Source organism: Lutra lutra, chromosome 15 (assembly GCF_902655055.1).
Source record: "Lutra lutra chromosome 15, mLutLut1.2, whole genome shotgun sequence".
Taxonomy (NCBI): Eukaryota; Metazoa; Chordata; class Mammalia; order Carnivora; family Mustelidae; genus Lutra; species Lutra lutra.
In genome coordinates, this window is record NC_062292.1 from 40,454,502 (window position 1) to 40,470,784 (window position 16,283).

General features: G+C 48.4%; 1 protein-coding gene across 1 annotated transcript; it reads left to right on the forward strand.

The window, feature by feature from the left end:
* The first annotated feature begins 998 nt into the window (after nt 1-998).
* Nucleotides 999-3,111, forward strand: GPR25 (G protein-coupled receptor 25). Its single transcript, XM_047705680.1, has one exon. The coding sequence runs from the start codon at nt 1,126-1,128 to the stop codon at nt 2,227-2,229; it is 1,104 nt and encodes a 367-aa protein (XP_047561636.1). The 5' UTR covers nt 999-1,125; the 3' UTR covers nt 2,230-3,111.
* Nucleotides 3,112-16,283: the final 13,172 nt, after the last annotated feature.

Sequence of the window (16,283 nt, forward strand, 5' to 3'; positions counted from 1 at the left end):
TCTGGACCTAACTAGAGTTGCCCAGAATCCTTGCTGTAGAAACAGCACGCCAAACTAAAAGGCTTTTGCACAGCAATGGAAACCATCCACACAATGAAAAGGCAACCTACTGAATGCGAGAAGAAAGGGTACCTCCTGGAGAAAGGGCAAGCTTTCCTTCACCTCCCATCTTCTCCTCACGGGGGCCACCACCCTAGTCAAGGTCAGGCATCATTCTCACCATTTCATCAGTCCTCCCCTGACTCCGACCATAAGGGCTCTCACCCTCCTCTAAACTTCTGACTCCTAATCTGCTCTCAATTAGGTACCATCTTGAGTCATCTTTCCTCCTAAATTTATATCTGTGTTTGACCAGATGAGGGCAGATAAACAAGGGCTGGGATTAAATCCCAGGCCCCTCACCTTTTCTGTCTGGATATACCTCTTTCTTTCTAGCTTAAAACCTTCCCATGTGGCTCCATAAGGAGCTGATTTGGTCAGAAAAAGCCACTCTTTGAGTTAGGACATTTAGCCTGTTGGCTAAAAACACCTGGAGAGCTCTGGTGGCCAATTCCTGATTAGGAAGTGGGCTCCCAAGTGGAGACCCCCTTCACCCCGGCCCCATTGTGCACCAGACAGCAGAACCCGCACGCAGCAGGCTGCCGCAACACCGCCCCCTTACAAAACCGTCAGCGGGGGTTCTAGCCCCTCACCTCTAATAAAAACTAGAGGAAACCACAGAGCCGAGCACCGACGGGAACCAAGTGGGAGATGAAAACAGATGGGGGCTGTCGGGCACCCGCCAACTCTTGCAACCTGACGTCCGACCAGACGGCTCCCACTGGGAGGGACCTTCCCTCCAAGAACCCTCTCGAAGTCTCTTCTGCCGGGTTCCCCGCACTTCCCCTGGGGCCAGCCCCAAATCGTAGGCCTCTACCCAGGAGCCTGCCCCTCCCACGCCACCCCCCTCCTCCCTCACCTTCCTGCCCACCCACCTGCCTCGGTCTGGGTGGCAGGAAGGGAGGTGCTGGGCACCGGCCGTGAAGAGCAACCCCCCCCCCACACACACACACAACCTCGCGCTCAGAGCTGCCGCTGCCCACACCCAGGCTGTGTCACCCACGGGCCTCGCGGTCCTCCCCCGCCATGCCTCTCACTGATCCCTGGATCCCCAGCCCGTGGACGCCGTCCTGGGACTACTCAGGGTCCGGCGACCTGGAGGACCTGGAGCCGTGCCTGGTCCGGGACCTGCCCTACAGCTACGCCTACGTGCCCGTGCTCTACCTGGCGGCCTTCGTGGTGGGCCTGCTGGGCAACTCCTTCGTGGTGTGGCTACTGGCCGGGCGGCGCGGCCCGCGGCGGCTCGTGGACACCTTCGTGCTGCACCTGGCCGCCGCCGACCTGGGCCTCGTGCTCACGCTGCCGCTGTGGGCCGTGGCGACGGCGCGCGGCGGCCGCTGGCCCTTCGGCGAGGGCCTGTGCAAGCTCAGCGGCTTCGCGCTGGCCGGCACGCGCTGCGCAGGCGCGCTGCTGCTGGCTGGGCTCAGCGTGGACCGCTACCTGGCGGTGGTGAAGCTGCTCGACGCGCGGCCGCTGCGCACCCCGCGATGCGCGCTGGCCGCCTGCTGCGGCGTCTGGGCCACGGCGCTCCTGGCCGGCCTGCCCTCCCTAGCCTACCGGGAGCTGCAGCCCCTCCCCGGCGGCCGGGGCAGCCAGTGCGGGGAGGAGCCCTCCGACGCCTTCCAGGCGCTGAGCCTGCTGCTGCTGCTGCTCACCTGCGCGCTGCCCCTGGGCGTCAGCCTGGTCTGCTACTGCCTCATCTCGCGCCGCCTACGCCGGCCGCCGCACCTGGGCCGGGCCCGGAGGAACTCGCTGCGCATCATCTTCGCCGTCGAGGGCGCGTTCGTGGGCTCCTGGCTGCCCTTCGGCGCCCTGCGGGCCGTCTTCCACCTGGCGCGGCTGGGGGCGCTGCCGCTGCCCTGCGGCCTGCTGCTGGCGCTGCGCTGGGGCCTCAGCATCGCCACCTGCCTGGCCTTCGTCAACAGCTGCGCCAACCCGCTCATCTACCTGCTGCTGGACCGCTCGTTCCGCGCCCGAGCCTGGCGCGGGGTCTGCGGACGCCCCGACCGCCCGGCGCGCGGGGGCAGCTCGGCGTCCTCGCTCTCCAGGGACGACAGCTCCGTGTTCCGGAGCCCCGCCGGCAGCTGGGAGCGAGCGCGGACGGCTAGCGCTGGCCCGGCCCTGCTCTAGCTTGTCCCCCGCCTGGCGGAGGTGGCGGCCCCGGAGCCCGCAGGGGAGGGAGGCCCGGGGGACCGAGGGGGAGAGACTCCCCAGACGTGCCTTCTCTGCTGCCGGCAGCGCGCTCGGGCCGGCACTGCCTGGACTCCCAGGGCCGCCTCCATCACTTTCTCAGGAACCTCAGCGCTTTTGGAACTCCCGCCCCCAAACCAGCCTGCTGAGAGCAGCCGTTCTCTCAGCCCAGTGGGCAATAGGGCTGATTTCTTCAGTCCAATAAAGGTCTAAGGAGATGAAGCAGACAGCAGTCTGGACACCCACAGGTTCACCAAGTAGAAGGAAGGGAAATGGTTTCCTTCTCTGCCCCATTGGGAATGGCGCTGGTCAGAATATCAAACACAGCCCACCACGCCCCAAAAGCTATGCTATCCCCGGCTGTGCTTTCTCTGAATCCCTACAATAGCCACTGCCTTCTGAGAAATACCTTATCGAAGTCAGACCCTCTGGCCCTCTCACTCTCCAAAAAATTCTATAGAATATGGGAATTGACAGCCCTTTTGCCTTTGGTCATCTTTGTAGCTGTCTATGCTGTATCATTAGTCACTATCAGTTCAGGTTTGCATTTTCAAAGCTCACCAAAGCTGTGGGGACTAGCCTCAGGGTGCACTGTCCACTTAATTCCTCCTGACAATTTCCCCGAAAGTGCTAGGACTACCCTAGTTTTTGTATCCTCTCCCCATCCCCATGAAGCAGATGGACCTACCCTGGAAATTATCTTGGCCCTTCCCTCTGGACAGAAGATTCTGAAATCTTTCGCCAGACATTCAAATTCTCTATCACTCGCCGGGGACACCAGAATCGTCCGTGTCAGTTACCGTTCTCAATAAAACCTTGCTAGCCTGAGCTTGACAATCATGTCTTTCTTTACTTGAGCAGTGGGAGTGAAATGAATGTTGGGAGGAAAATCCAATCCTGGGTCAGACAAAATCAATCCAGTAGTTGAGTTTAACCTCAGATGATCAGGATTTAGTGCAATGTCAGAAACCTAGACAGTTAGCGGCACCATTGCGGGTGCAGTAATCCTACAGAAAGGCAGCAAATCCTTTGCTTTTATTATTTTAAAGGACGTTTCACATTTTGAAGGTTACAAAAAAAAAAAAAAAAGACGTAAGGGCATCTGCTAGCCAGGTGTCACTTCAAAGAGGAAATGAGTCACTGTGATTTTTTTGAATGTGTACTGGGCATTTTTCCCTATCCTTTTTGAGACCGTCTATCCATTTTCTGACTCTGACTTACCCTTTGAGGTTTCTGGAGGGTTTGGGAATTCGGTGTTTATACTTTTGATTTAAGAGGATTTGGCCTAAAGGAATGTCAGTGCAAGGAAAGGAAGGTAATTCTCCTTGAGAACCGCCTCCCAGCCAGCTCTCCATCAGGCCGATCATAAAGCTGCAGGCTTGGGCGTGAGGTCCGTGCTAGGTTGCATCTGAATCTAGGGCATTCATTCTCAAGCTGCTTAACCCCCTACCTAATACCACAGCATTTGTCTTTAGCATTTGGGGGTGTTGGGTTAAAATGAATTGAATGTCACAGCCCACTGTGACCCCACCTGTCAGCTGCTTCTCAGTAGGTGAGGCTGTTAAGAAAGATTAAGCACATTCCTCCCACACACCCAGATCGAGGAAAGACTTGGAGTCTGTGGCGTCCCTGGTGCCAGTAGGACAAATTCAGACACTCTTACAGTTTAAGAGCTCAAGTCTCCCATGGATGGCTATTCTATGCTCACCATTGCTCTCGGAGGCAAGAAATTATTGTTCGTCAGGGTGTCTGGCTGGCTCAGTCCAAGAAGCATGGGACTCCTGTTCTCAGGGTCATGGGCTAGAGCCCCGCGCTGGGTGTAGAGATTACTTAAGTAAATATATAAATCTTCAAAAGAAAGAAAGAAATTATTCTATGCCATATGGTAGGCTTGCAAGATAGGGAAGGTAGCTCTCATGTGGGTTGGGATGTGGCGAACGAAACCTCAGCTCACAAGCGAAGCGCTTGCTTCTCTTGGCTGTTCTGGCTAAGGTTCCACTTCTACCCCTACCAATTTACTTCTCCTGACTTCCAGGACTCATTGAGCTCCCTCAACATTTCCCTCCCAATGCAGAATTCCAGCTGATGGGGGTGAGGGTTGGGGGGCTGGGGAAGTGTGAGCACGCGTACACAGACACACGCGTACACAGACACACACGATACAGACACGACATGGAGAGAAAGTTCCCTCCCTTTGTTTGCGAAAGTCACCTAATTAGCCTGCCTTGGGGGTCCTTGGAAATTTTCTTTTATACTCACACGAGAGTGAAAGAGGACCAGCAAACTTCCAGTTTTCACAGAAGAAGACAAGATGCAGGTTCAGGAAAGAGCTGGTTCAATGAGCACTCCCCTATGTATTGCCAAAGGGCGGATTCTTTTATTTTCTTTATTTTTTTTAAGATTTTATTTATTTATTTGACAGAGAGAGAGAGTGTGTGTGCACAAGCAGGCAGAGCTGCAGGCAAAGGGAGAGGAAGAAGCAGGCTCCCCGCTGAGCAGGGAGCCTGATGCGGGGCTCGATCCCAAGACCTGAGCCCCAGGCAGACACTTAATGGACTGAGCCAGTCGGGCACCCAAAGGGCAGATTCTTTTAGAAAGCAATTTGTTGTGGCACCTGGGTGGCTCAGTGGGTTAAAGACTCTGCCTTCAGCTCAGGTTATGATCCCAGGGTCCTGGGATTGAGCCCCACATCAGGCTCTCTGCTTATCAGGGAGACTGCTTCCTCCTCTCTCTCTGCCTGCCTCTCTGCCTACTTGTGATCTCTCTGTCAAATAAAAAATAAAATATTTTTTAAAAAAAAAGAAAGCAATTTGTCAATCAATATGCAGAGCTTTAAAAAATATTCATATCCCATCCCTCCAAATTCTTCATTCTCTGTGACCCTGTGATTTCATGTTCACCATTCTCTACTAAGACAATAATACTAAATAAGAAAATTTGATGCACTAAGTTCTAAAACATTCTTAAAGACTGAGCCTGAAAGGGAGGCCCTCCTTAACATAACTGTTATGCAGATTCTTAAGATGTTGCTTAAAGGAGAGATCGGAAAATGTGGACCATAAAAGAAAAGAAGGCAACAAGGTTTCGTGTGTTGAACACCCACTCACTTCAAGCTCGATAACTGTTCAAGGGGTTTGGGTAAAGCAAAACATTACATGCCACGAAATCAAAGTCACGTGGACAAAAACTATCTTTTGCTCTTTGCTTTCTTTCCCACAAGTTTGAAGCATCCCAGGTATGTTGCTTTTCTCGTGGTGCTAAGGAAGGAAATGCCATCTGTCTTACTTCTTTGTTCCTTGTTTGTCTCTCCCATCAGAATAAGGGCTCCCTAAGTGAAGGGAGTTTGCTTTATTCAGTGCCGTGTCCCCACGTGTCCCCATTGCCGGGAACACTGCCTGGCATGGCTGGGGCACTCATGAACCACCTGTCGAAGGAATGATCATCCGAACCACACCACAATATGAAATAATAGTATATATTGTGAGGAGTAGGAGGAATGTAAGTCATTTTATGTATGTTTGATAAAAGGGCACAGAAGAAAGTCTAGAGGAAACTCAATAAATGTTAGCAGTGATTGTGTTAGAGTAGGGGGATTACAGATCCCTCCCTCCATCTCTTTATTCCTGAAATTTGTATAACTTTTCTTTTAAGGGGAGTTCTCCAAGGGCTGTGAAACTGCCAAACTCGGGGTGGAGGGCGGCTAACATCGTCCTGGGTCCTGCCTCCCACTGCCACAATGAGCTGCCTGTCCTGGGGTGTCTCCCTGCCTGTGGGCCTCACTTTCTTCATCTTGAAGGATGGAGATGATTATGTCTGCTTGGGCTGCCTGGTAGATCAAAGCAAATCATGTTCTTGAAAGTACTTTGTGAGCTGTGGTGTTTTAGACAAACAAACCACAGGAGCCCCGCCTTGGGATTATCTGGTTCCAGGCCTGGCTGCCCCCGCCCCATCATCCCCATCCCCACCTCCTCCCCTCCCTGCCCTGGCCTTCCATGTGCCCTCACCGTCCTGCCCTCGCTGTGGGCTGTGGCGGTGAGAAGGGTGGAGCTGCTCTGGGGTTTGAAAAGGTCAGCATCCACTCTACTCAAATTAAAAAAATAGATTAAAAAAAAGAAAAGAAAAAGAGGTCAGCGCCTGGTCAAAGGCTGGGCACATTTGCCATGTGTGACTCTGACTTCATTCTTGTGACTAATTCTGGGCCTTTTTTCTCACCTCCCTTGACCTCCAGGGTTCTTTCTCAGGGCACAGTGTGGGAACCCAGGCCCCCCTCCAGGGTGATGAGTGATCTGAGGAGTTCAGAAGAATGGCAGAGCTGGCAAAGTTGCCCTTGATGATATGACTCAGTCCCCGTGCCGCTCTGGGGGTAAAGTGAGGACTGTGGACACTCGTGAGGGCTTCTGATGTGGCAGACCTTATCAAGTCTAAATCCCTCCCTTACTGGGGCGGAGAGACCCGAAGGAAGCTCCTGACCAGCCCCTGCCTGGTTCGAGACCCCAGCCCCTGGAGAAGAGGACAAATGACAGAAAGACCCACAGCCAACAGACCAGGGGATGCTTGGAAAGGGAGAGGAAAAGACGAAGCAAAGATATGCCATCGCTCTTCCTCTTCATGATCACCAAAGTCAAAAGTGTGTCCTGGGTGTGTGATGGTATCTTGCGTAAAAGCAGACACCACCCGAGATTCACTACCTCACAGTACTTGTGAGAGCTAGAAACCCATTCTGAGGGTTCTAAGAGGACCCCGAGCATCAGAGATGGGAAGTCACTTGTTTAAGGCAATAATAACACCACTTATGTCAGTGTAACACACCACAAATATTTAAAGAGCACACACACAGAATTTCATCAATTCTCATGACCCTACAGTAGGCAGGAACGATTAGCTTCATTTTAGGGACATTGAAACTGACAAGAGGCTTGGTCAAGGTCACGGAGAAGCAGACAATGCTGATCAAACCTTGGTGGAACCCTCCTGCCCTCTCTTCTCCTGTTACCCCTTCCCATGTGATACCCGAAGAGGTGCTCGCTCTCACTCAGCTCACACTCAGCAACTCCCTGACTCAGGCTCTCTCTTAAAAATGTTAAGAATTTCTAAGGCACAAACTATATAATCTCGCTTATATGTGGAATCTAAAAAAAAACAAGACAAATGAATAAACAGACGAAAAGCGGACTCAGACCAAGAAGTACAGAGAACTGGTGGGTGCCTGAGGGAAAGGCGGGGGATGGGCAAAATGGGGGAGATCCAGGCCTCCAGTTATGGAATGAATATGCGAATAAGTCATGTGAATAAAACGTACAGTACAGGGAATCTGTCTGGTGACAGATGGCAGCTACACCTGTGCTGGGCACAGCATAACATAGAGTTGTTGAATCACTATGTTGTACACCTGAAACTAATGTCACACTGTGTGTCAACTATACTCAAATTTAAAAAAAAATTTTAATAAGAGTTTTCTTCTGATTATTAAAACAACACTGGTTCTTTATTAATAAAAAGTGAAATTAGAGGAAAATACAAAAGAAAAATATGGAAAACACCCACCATTCCACCATGAAAAGATACTTTAAAATATTTTTCTGTGTATAGAACAATAAACGTGTACATTTTTTCCCCCACTAAATTGGGAATAACCTACCTGAGACCACAGACTGAGTCTGTTGTGTTCCCAATTGTATACCCAGTGCCCGGCACAAAATTGGTACTCAATAGCTATATGTTGAATATTATATACATTATATACATTATTTTGGCACTCACTTTTTTCTTTAATTAAGTAGGCTCTGCACCCAACATGAGGCTTGAACCCGTGACCCAAGATCAAGTGTCCCATGCTCTACCAACTGAGCCAGCCAGGTGCCCCATATACATCATTTTGTAGCCTGCTTTCTTCATTAAGCAATATGCCATGTTTTATCATATCATTAGATACTTTTCTAAAACATGTTTTTAAGGTTACAATACATCATTATATGAAATACAATCTCATTTATGTAACAAAGCCCCTAATCTTCTTTTTTTAAAAGACTTTATTTATTTGACAGAGAGAGAGAGATCACAAGTAGGCAGAGAGGCAGGCAGAGAGAGAGGGGGAAGCAGGCTCCCTGCTGAGCAGAGAGCCCTATGAAGGGCTCAATCCCAGGATCCTGAGATCATGACCTGAGCTGAAGGCAGAGGCTTAACCCACTGAGCCACCCAGGCGCCCCCCCTAATCTTTTTTTTAAAGCTTATTTATTATTTTTTTAAAGATTTTTTATTTATTTATCAGAAAGAGAGGGAGAGAGAGCGAGCACAGGCAGACAGAGTGGCAGCAGAGGCAGAGGGAGAAGCAGGCTCCCCGCCGAGCAAGGAGCCCGATGTGGGACTCGATCCCAGGATGCTGGGATCATGACCTGAGCCGAAGGCAGCTGCTTAACCAACTGAGCCACCCAGGCGTCCCAAAGCTTATTTATTTTTTAAAAGTAGTCTTTATACGCAACTTGGGATGTGAACTTGACCCCGAGATCAAGAATTGTGCGCTCTTCCAACATAGCCAGAGTCTCTAACCTTTTTCAATTTTTCACCCTTGTAAACAATTCTATGATGAACATCCTTGTACAAAGATTTTTGTAACCATTTCTAATTCATTTTCAGGGCAAATTTCTAGTAGCAAAAGTATTCATCAAAGATTATAAACGGTTGAAGACTTTTGGAACATTGTGCCAAATTGTTGGGAAATCTGTATTCTCTCTAGAGGTGTATGTGAGTGCCCACTCACCACACCCTTAACAAACACCACCAGGCCATTATTATTTTTAAAAGTATTTGTCAATTTGGTATCTGCCCAACTTAAAAAGAACACAAGATTACCGTCTTATTATATTATTCCAAAGACTTGTAACTCGTGCAAGGATATTCCCTAAAGAACTTGTATTATTATCCCCATTTTACAGATGAAGGAGCTGACATACCTGCCAAAAGCTCTACTGACTTGCCAGGGGTCACACACACACGTGGCAGAATTTAAAACCTGCGCACCCTGGCCCATAGCTCAAGCCAGCTTCCATCTCCCACCGGTTCCTAGCACCTGCCTTACCCTGGGTATCACTCATTAGTACTAAACCCAGTCGCACACTGAGATCAAGACCATTACTGGCCCTGCATAGAATTACTGTACTTCTGTTCTCAAAAGATCAATAGTTAAATGATTAATTTTTTGTGTCCACTTGACGGGGGTGGGGGCACAGGGTGCCTAAATATTTGGTCAGACGTTATTCTGAGTGTGTGCATAGGCGCGCACGAGATTCACATGTGAATCAGTAGACTGAGGAAAGAACTCACGTGGCGGATAGGGGGCAGGAGAGGTGGGAGGCAGGGGGCTCATCTAACCCATCAGTGGCCTAAACACAATCAAAGGCCATGTAAGAGGGAATCCGCTCTCAACCTGTCTGAGCTGTGACATCAGTCTTCTTCCTTTGGACTCGGACTGGGACTGGAATTTCCAACTTCAACTCTCCCCTGAGTCTCCAGCTTACCAACTGGGGATTTGGGGATTTTTCAGCCTCCATAATGGTGTGGGCCAATTTCTTATAATATATGTCTTTAGATAGAGAGATGGTTGGATTTAGATGGGTATATAAATATATAATAATCTATATAATATATATTTATATTTATAAAATAGATATATTTATCTCTCTTCTATTGGTTCTGTTTCATTGGAGAACCCAGACTAATACAATCAGGGTCCCCTTACTGAGGAGAGCTTGGGCATCAGAATGAGACGATGAATGGGACACTGCAGGTGTGTTAAGCTAAGGGATCAAAATGGGGAGAAACGGTGCAAACCACTTCCCCTCCCCCACACTGCCTGGGTAGTCCTAACTGGCAACTTAGGCAGTGAAAGCAGAGGAGCTTGGCTTTGGTGTGCAGCAAAGCCTGAAGTACAGATCTGAGACAACGGCTGCTCATGTCTGGGAGGAGGCTGTGGTTTGCCCCAGGGAGATGTGCTAGACACAGGGTGATTAATATCGCGCACCCCGCTCTGAAAATGACTGTCTTCATGATGCGCACACTCGCATCGCGTCTCTAATCCAGTATGTCTCTTTGCCTCAGCCCCCAGCCAGCCAAAAACAAGGTTTGTGCTGTCCCCATACTGGATCCTATGCACAAGAAGCCACAGTATAGTAGAGGACACAAGGCTTGCTGAATTCTTTCTATCTTTTTAAGCAAAATCTTGGGTCCTTTCCTTTCCTTTCCTTTTTTCTTTTTTCTCTTTTCTTTTCTTTTCCCCTTCCTTCCTTCCTCCCTTCCTTCCTTTCTTTCTTTCTTTCTAACAAATTGTTCCAAATCTTCACAGGTTTCATTTTTTAAAATTCTGATTACCATAAAGAGAGAAAAATGTCACATTAAGAGTAAAATAACTCCAGACCCCGCACCCTAATAGCACTGATTGTCACGTTGGCACATTCTCTTTCCAACCCTTCTTTATCATGGTCACATCTTACACCGCTGTCATCAGGAGATGTTCTGTTTTGTCTTGTTCTGTTTTCTGGAATATACCAGAAACATTTTTCTATGCCACTATATAGATTTCCTAACGGTCACTTCTGAAGGCTTCCCTCTCCCTGTGGATAAACCAGAATGTAGCTAAGCCATCTCCCTGTTAGACACTCAGCTTGCTCCGGAGATTTTGCTGTGATAAACACACAGCAGTAAGCGTTCTTCCCCGCAGGACTGATTTGGGATGCCCGTTCCAAACCGAAGAGAACCCCTGCCACCTGCTTCCCCTCCTGTGGGCTCTTCTCCTTCGTGGCCCTGCGTCATTCTATCACCTCTGATGCTGTCTCCTTCGAAACACGGAACCCCCCCCACCTCAAAAGCAGGAGCTGTGGACTCATAAACAATGCATTTTGGAAGCCGTTTGAAAAGTAGCACAGCACCTGTGAATGTCCGTAATTATTATTATTTTAGACCCTAATGGATGGACTGTGAAAACCACTGTAACACAGGAAGGACCTTAGTGCATAAGCTGGGGCTGTGCCTGGTTCAAGTCCCAGCTCTGCTTCTCACTTTCTTTTTCCACTTCAAAATCCTCATCCGTAAAATGGGAATAATGCTTTTTACCTCAGTGGGTACATGAAAAAGTTAAATGTGACACCATATCAGGTGCTTACAACTACCTGACACGTATCAAGCATTCGATGTTTGCTATGTTTGCTATAATCCTCGCGAGTACAATAAACAATACAAACTCTTTGTTAAGCGGAATTGAATTATACCACGGCTTGTGATTTCTCTTCTCTGATTCCCTGATTCACCACATTTTTATTTTGCATTTGCTATGTGTCACTTAGTCAGCAGGGCCGTGGGGCTACAGAAATTAAAAAGACTCCCCGTTTGCCTGAGGAACAACCACTGACAGCTTGAGTCTCCGTCCCACACACACACAAAAGACGGAAAGTGTGGGCTCACGGGCATAAAAGAAATAAAAGCCACACAGATTTGGGGTAAAATGCTATTTTTCTTTTCCTCTTTTTTGAAACTCAGAATTATACAAAGAACTCTGTACTGTGTGAATAAATCACTTTTGGAATCATTGATTTCCAGAGAACTGGTTGATCACGGTGCCCCTTGAGTGAAAGTCTGGGAGTAGACCCTGGCTGTTCTGTCTCTCGGGGGGACACTGCCTTGCCGAGCCCAGAGCACTCCCTGACACGAGTGGGGCAGGCAGCCGTCCACACACAGCCGCTCGGCTGAGGGGCCGTGCCCAGCAGTGGGTGGCCGGGCTGCTGCCCATAAGGGCCCAGCCCTGGGTGGGGGCGGGATGAGGGGACTCCTCTGGTCCACAGTCCCACGATTATAGGCCCAACCTCTTCTTCAGAGACTTATCTCACATCTTGCTTTAAAAAATACTTTAAATATTTCCACCAAAAGGCTGGAAGCATATAGCCATCAATTAAAAATCAAGCAATCAAGGCAAAACAATCCGCACACACGCAAAGGCAACAACTTAACCACGCTACCCATTACCACAAACAAGGCAAGACAAACAAATAAGAAGTCGGAAAGCAAAATTCATTTCTCAGCCTACTTAATAAATGCTTTTTGACATTTCAGAATCTGTCTGTGGCCCAGTATCAAGAGAGACCCACGCATACAGGGTCTGGGTACTCTCGGCGGTTCAAGTCTCGAAAGACACCTGAGCAGAGCCTGTCGGGGAACCCCAGCAGGCTCTGTAAACAGGGAAGTTATTTTTAAAATATAATAAATCAACAGGGACATCTTTTAGGGTGTTTTCTTATATCATAACCTGAATCTGGAAGGTAGGTTAGTAAGAAAGCGATTGCCCACATCCTATGAAGTTTACTGCTTTTTAAGAAAAAATTATTTTCTTTTTTTTTTAAAGATTTTATTATTTATTTGACAGACAGAGATCACAAGTAGGAAGAGAGGCAGGCAGAGAGAGAGGAGGAAGCAGGCTCCCCGCTGAGCAGAGAGCCCGATGCAGGGCTCAACCCCAGGACCCTGAGACCATGACCTGAGCCGAAAGCAGAGGCTTTAACCCACTGAGCCACCCACGTGTCCCCAAGAAAAAATTATTTTAAATAGAAACAAAAAAATCACCTTTTACAACCTCAAAGAAAATAATTGATTCAGGCAAAGGTCACTAGTGGATGCTAAAGCCACGGGGCGGGAGCTGGACCATTACAAGATGCTCCCCTATTGCCTCAGGGACGAGTTCCCAGTGAGAAGGGAGAAAACACAATGTGACAAATACAAGGGTCAGGAGCAAGTTCAGGGACAATGCGAGGAGGCAAGCAGATAAAACACAGAATGTAGGTCGTTTCATGAGATGGCTGACCTGATTTCAATAAGACTTGATTAAAAAAAAAAAATCAGGTGAGGAAAGGGGACCCATCACACAAGAAAAAAGAGCCAATTTCAATGTGTAGACCTTCCTTGGATCCGATAGACACAGACCACCTTTAAAAGACAATGGTGGGGGGGACGCGCCTGGGTAGCTCAGTGGGTTGGAGCCTCTGCCTTAGGCTCAGGTCATGATCCCAGGGTCCTGGGAACAGCCCTGCATTGGGCTCTCTGCTCAGCAGGGAGCCTGCTTCCCTTCCCCTCTCTCTGCCTGCCTCTGTGCCTACTTGTGATCTCTGTCAAATAAATAAATAAAATTGTAAAAAAAAAAAAAAAGACAATGGTAGGACAACTGGGGAACTTTGAACGGGACTTGGTATTAGGTAATATTAAAGGGCTATTGTGATAATGATCAAATGATTTTATAAGAAAAGCGTCCAGTTTTTTGTTTTTTTTTTTTTTCAGAGATTACCTCTGAAACATTTCGAAGTGATACGTCGCCATGTCTGGGACTTTCTTTAAAATATTTTGCTAAAAAATTATTTGCTAAATAATCCAAAAAAATATTTTGCTAAAAAATAAACTAAGGAAAGAGGGAAATGTTGATAATCACTAAGTCTAGGTGACAGATAAATGAGGGTTCATTATACTAGACTCTCTCATTTATGTTGGAGAGTATTCATAATAAAAAGTTTTAAACTATTGGGACACCTGGGTGGCTCAGTTGGTTAAGCAGCTGCCTTCAGCTCAGGTCATGATCCCAGCGTCCTGGGATCGAGTCCCACATCGGGCTCCTTGCTCATCAGGGAGCCTGCTTCTCCCTCTGCCTCTGCCTGCCATTCTGTCTGCCTGTGCTTGCTCTCTCTCCCTCTCTCTCTGACAAATAAATAAATAAAATCTTTAAAAAAAAAAAAGTTTTAAACTATTAATGTTAACTATTCATTTTAAATTGTAGGAATTGCATATGAATAAAGAATACACTTTCACAGCAACAAGTCCACGCGGAAATGATAAACAAAGCTCAATTCCTCTTCGTCCCCCAGTCCCTAGGTCAGCCCCCGCCCCAGAAGTAAATACCATTAGCATTTGGGTGTTTAGAGATTATTTTTCAATTTCTTAGCTGCACCTGCTGGAATCCCAGCTCTTAGCACTGGGCAAGGACAGAAAGTAGACATCGCCCACTTGCCAGCATCCAACACATATTTGAAGGTTCTTGGGCAAACTGAGCGGCTTCTCCTCCCTGATTTCAACCTAGGGGGCATTTGCCCATCAGGAACACCCAGCTAAAGTTCGCTTCAGGATCCTGCCTGGATCCTGCCTGCTGCCTTTCAGCCACTTTACAGAACTGACTCCAATCGCCAGGCCCCCTCTCTCTGCCTACACCCTCCTCCCCCAGCTATCAAAGCACTTAGAACACTTTAGTGCATGAATTTATGAACAAACAGATGGAAAATGCCCGGACCAGTCACAGAGGGGTTGGGACAAGAGCTTTGGGGTGGGAGGTGTGAGGAGGTCACACATAGCTGGGTTTATGGACCATTTCAATGGATTTTAAGAGCATCGTACCTCAAGGTAAACCATTCTCCTTTTTCTTCCTTTCTCATCATGCTGAGTATTGTAGGAGACAGAAGTGTGAGGCACGAATTTGATTCTAGTTAACACATGCCAATGCCCCAGGCCCAGGGCTGGCCACGGGAGGAGGGCGGCCTTTCGAAGCCGAAGCCTCGAGCTGCTAAACCACAGGAAGTGAAACTTGGTCACCAGTAAACAGGTTTGGACCACTGAAGTCTTAATTATCATGCAGAAGTTTCTTTCTTTTTTTTTTTTTCTTCCTGAGAGTTGGGTGTGAGGAAGAACTTACTTTTCTTTTAAGATTAGGAATGTGGGGAAAAAGTCTTTAAAAAAAAAAAAATCACTACCAGGATGTCTGGATGGCTCAGTCAGTTAAGTGTCTGCCTTCAGCTCAAGTCATGATGTCAGAGTCCTAGGATCGAGCCCCGCATGGGGCTCCTTGCTCGGCGGGAAGCCTGCTTCTCCCTCTGCCTGCTGCTCCTCCTGCTTGTGCTCTCTCTCTCTCTCTGGCACATAAATAAATAAAATATTTTAAAAATAAATAAAAAATTTTGAAAAATCACTACACCTTTCCCCGGTGCCTGGCTGGCTCAGTCCGTGGAGCATGTGACTCTTGATCTCGGGGTTATGAGTTGGAGTCCCACTTTGGGTGGAGAGGTTCCTTGATAATTACATAATGCTAAAAACTATCTTATCTACATGATTTCACTATCCTCCCCACAGCCACACCAGTGCATCCACCATCCCCATTTTACAGAGGAAGAAACTGAGGCTAATTTGTCTGAGTCCAAAACACATACTTTTTGTATCTCTCCTAAATTATGTCCCTGAGCTGCCCAATAACCACCTACCAGGCAAAGTGAGGAAAGGCCCCAGTAGGTCAGGTACTTTGGGGGGCACCTCTATCTCCAGGCACTTGAGAAAAACAAGCAGTTATCAGATTTCTAATAATCCAGCCCTGATCAGAGCAGCAGACACCCCTACCCTCACCCTCCATCTTTCCTGCCACCTCCCTTGCCAGCCGCTGGAACTCATGACCTGAGGTGCTGCTCAGACAGGGACTTGGGGGCCCAGGCTCTGCTCCCAGGGACCTGGGACTTCTCTACCATACATAACCCTGACAGGGAAGAAATGCAGTGGGGACCAGGCTGATAAAGTCTTACTATGTGTGCCATCTGACTTCAAGCAGATATGGGCTTTCTCTGTGGGCACTGGAGTGGGGGCGGGTAAGGAGAGCTGGGAGCAGAGGCACCCTCAGGACCCACATGTCCTGTCTGTCAGGATGCTGGTCTCCGCCATATCTGAAAGTCCCACAATAATCACTGCTTTCTCTGGTCTGTGGTATTTAGCTTTTTGTCTTTGTAGTTGTATTGTTTTTAACATAATTCACTTAAAGTTTTTCTTAAAGTTTCAAAATCTCGGGGCGCCTGGGTGGCTCAGTGGGTTAAGCATCTGCCTTCGGCTCAGGCCAAGATCCTAGGGGTCCTAGGATGGAGCCCGGTGTGGGGCTCCCCGCTCGGCAGGGTGTCTGCTTCTTCCTCTTTCTCTGAACCTACCCCCGCAACCACCGCCTT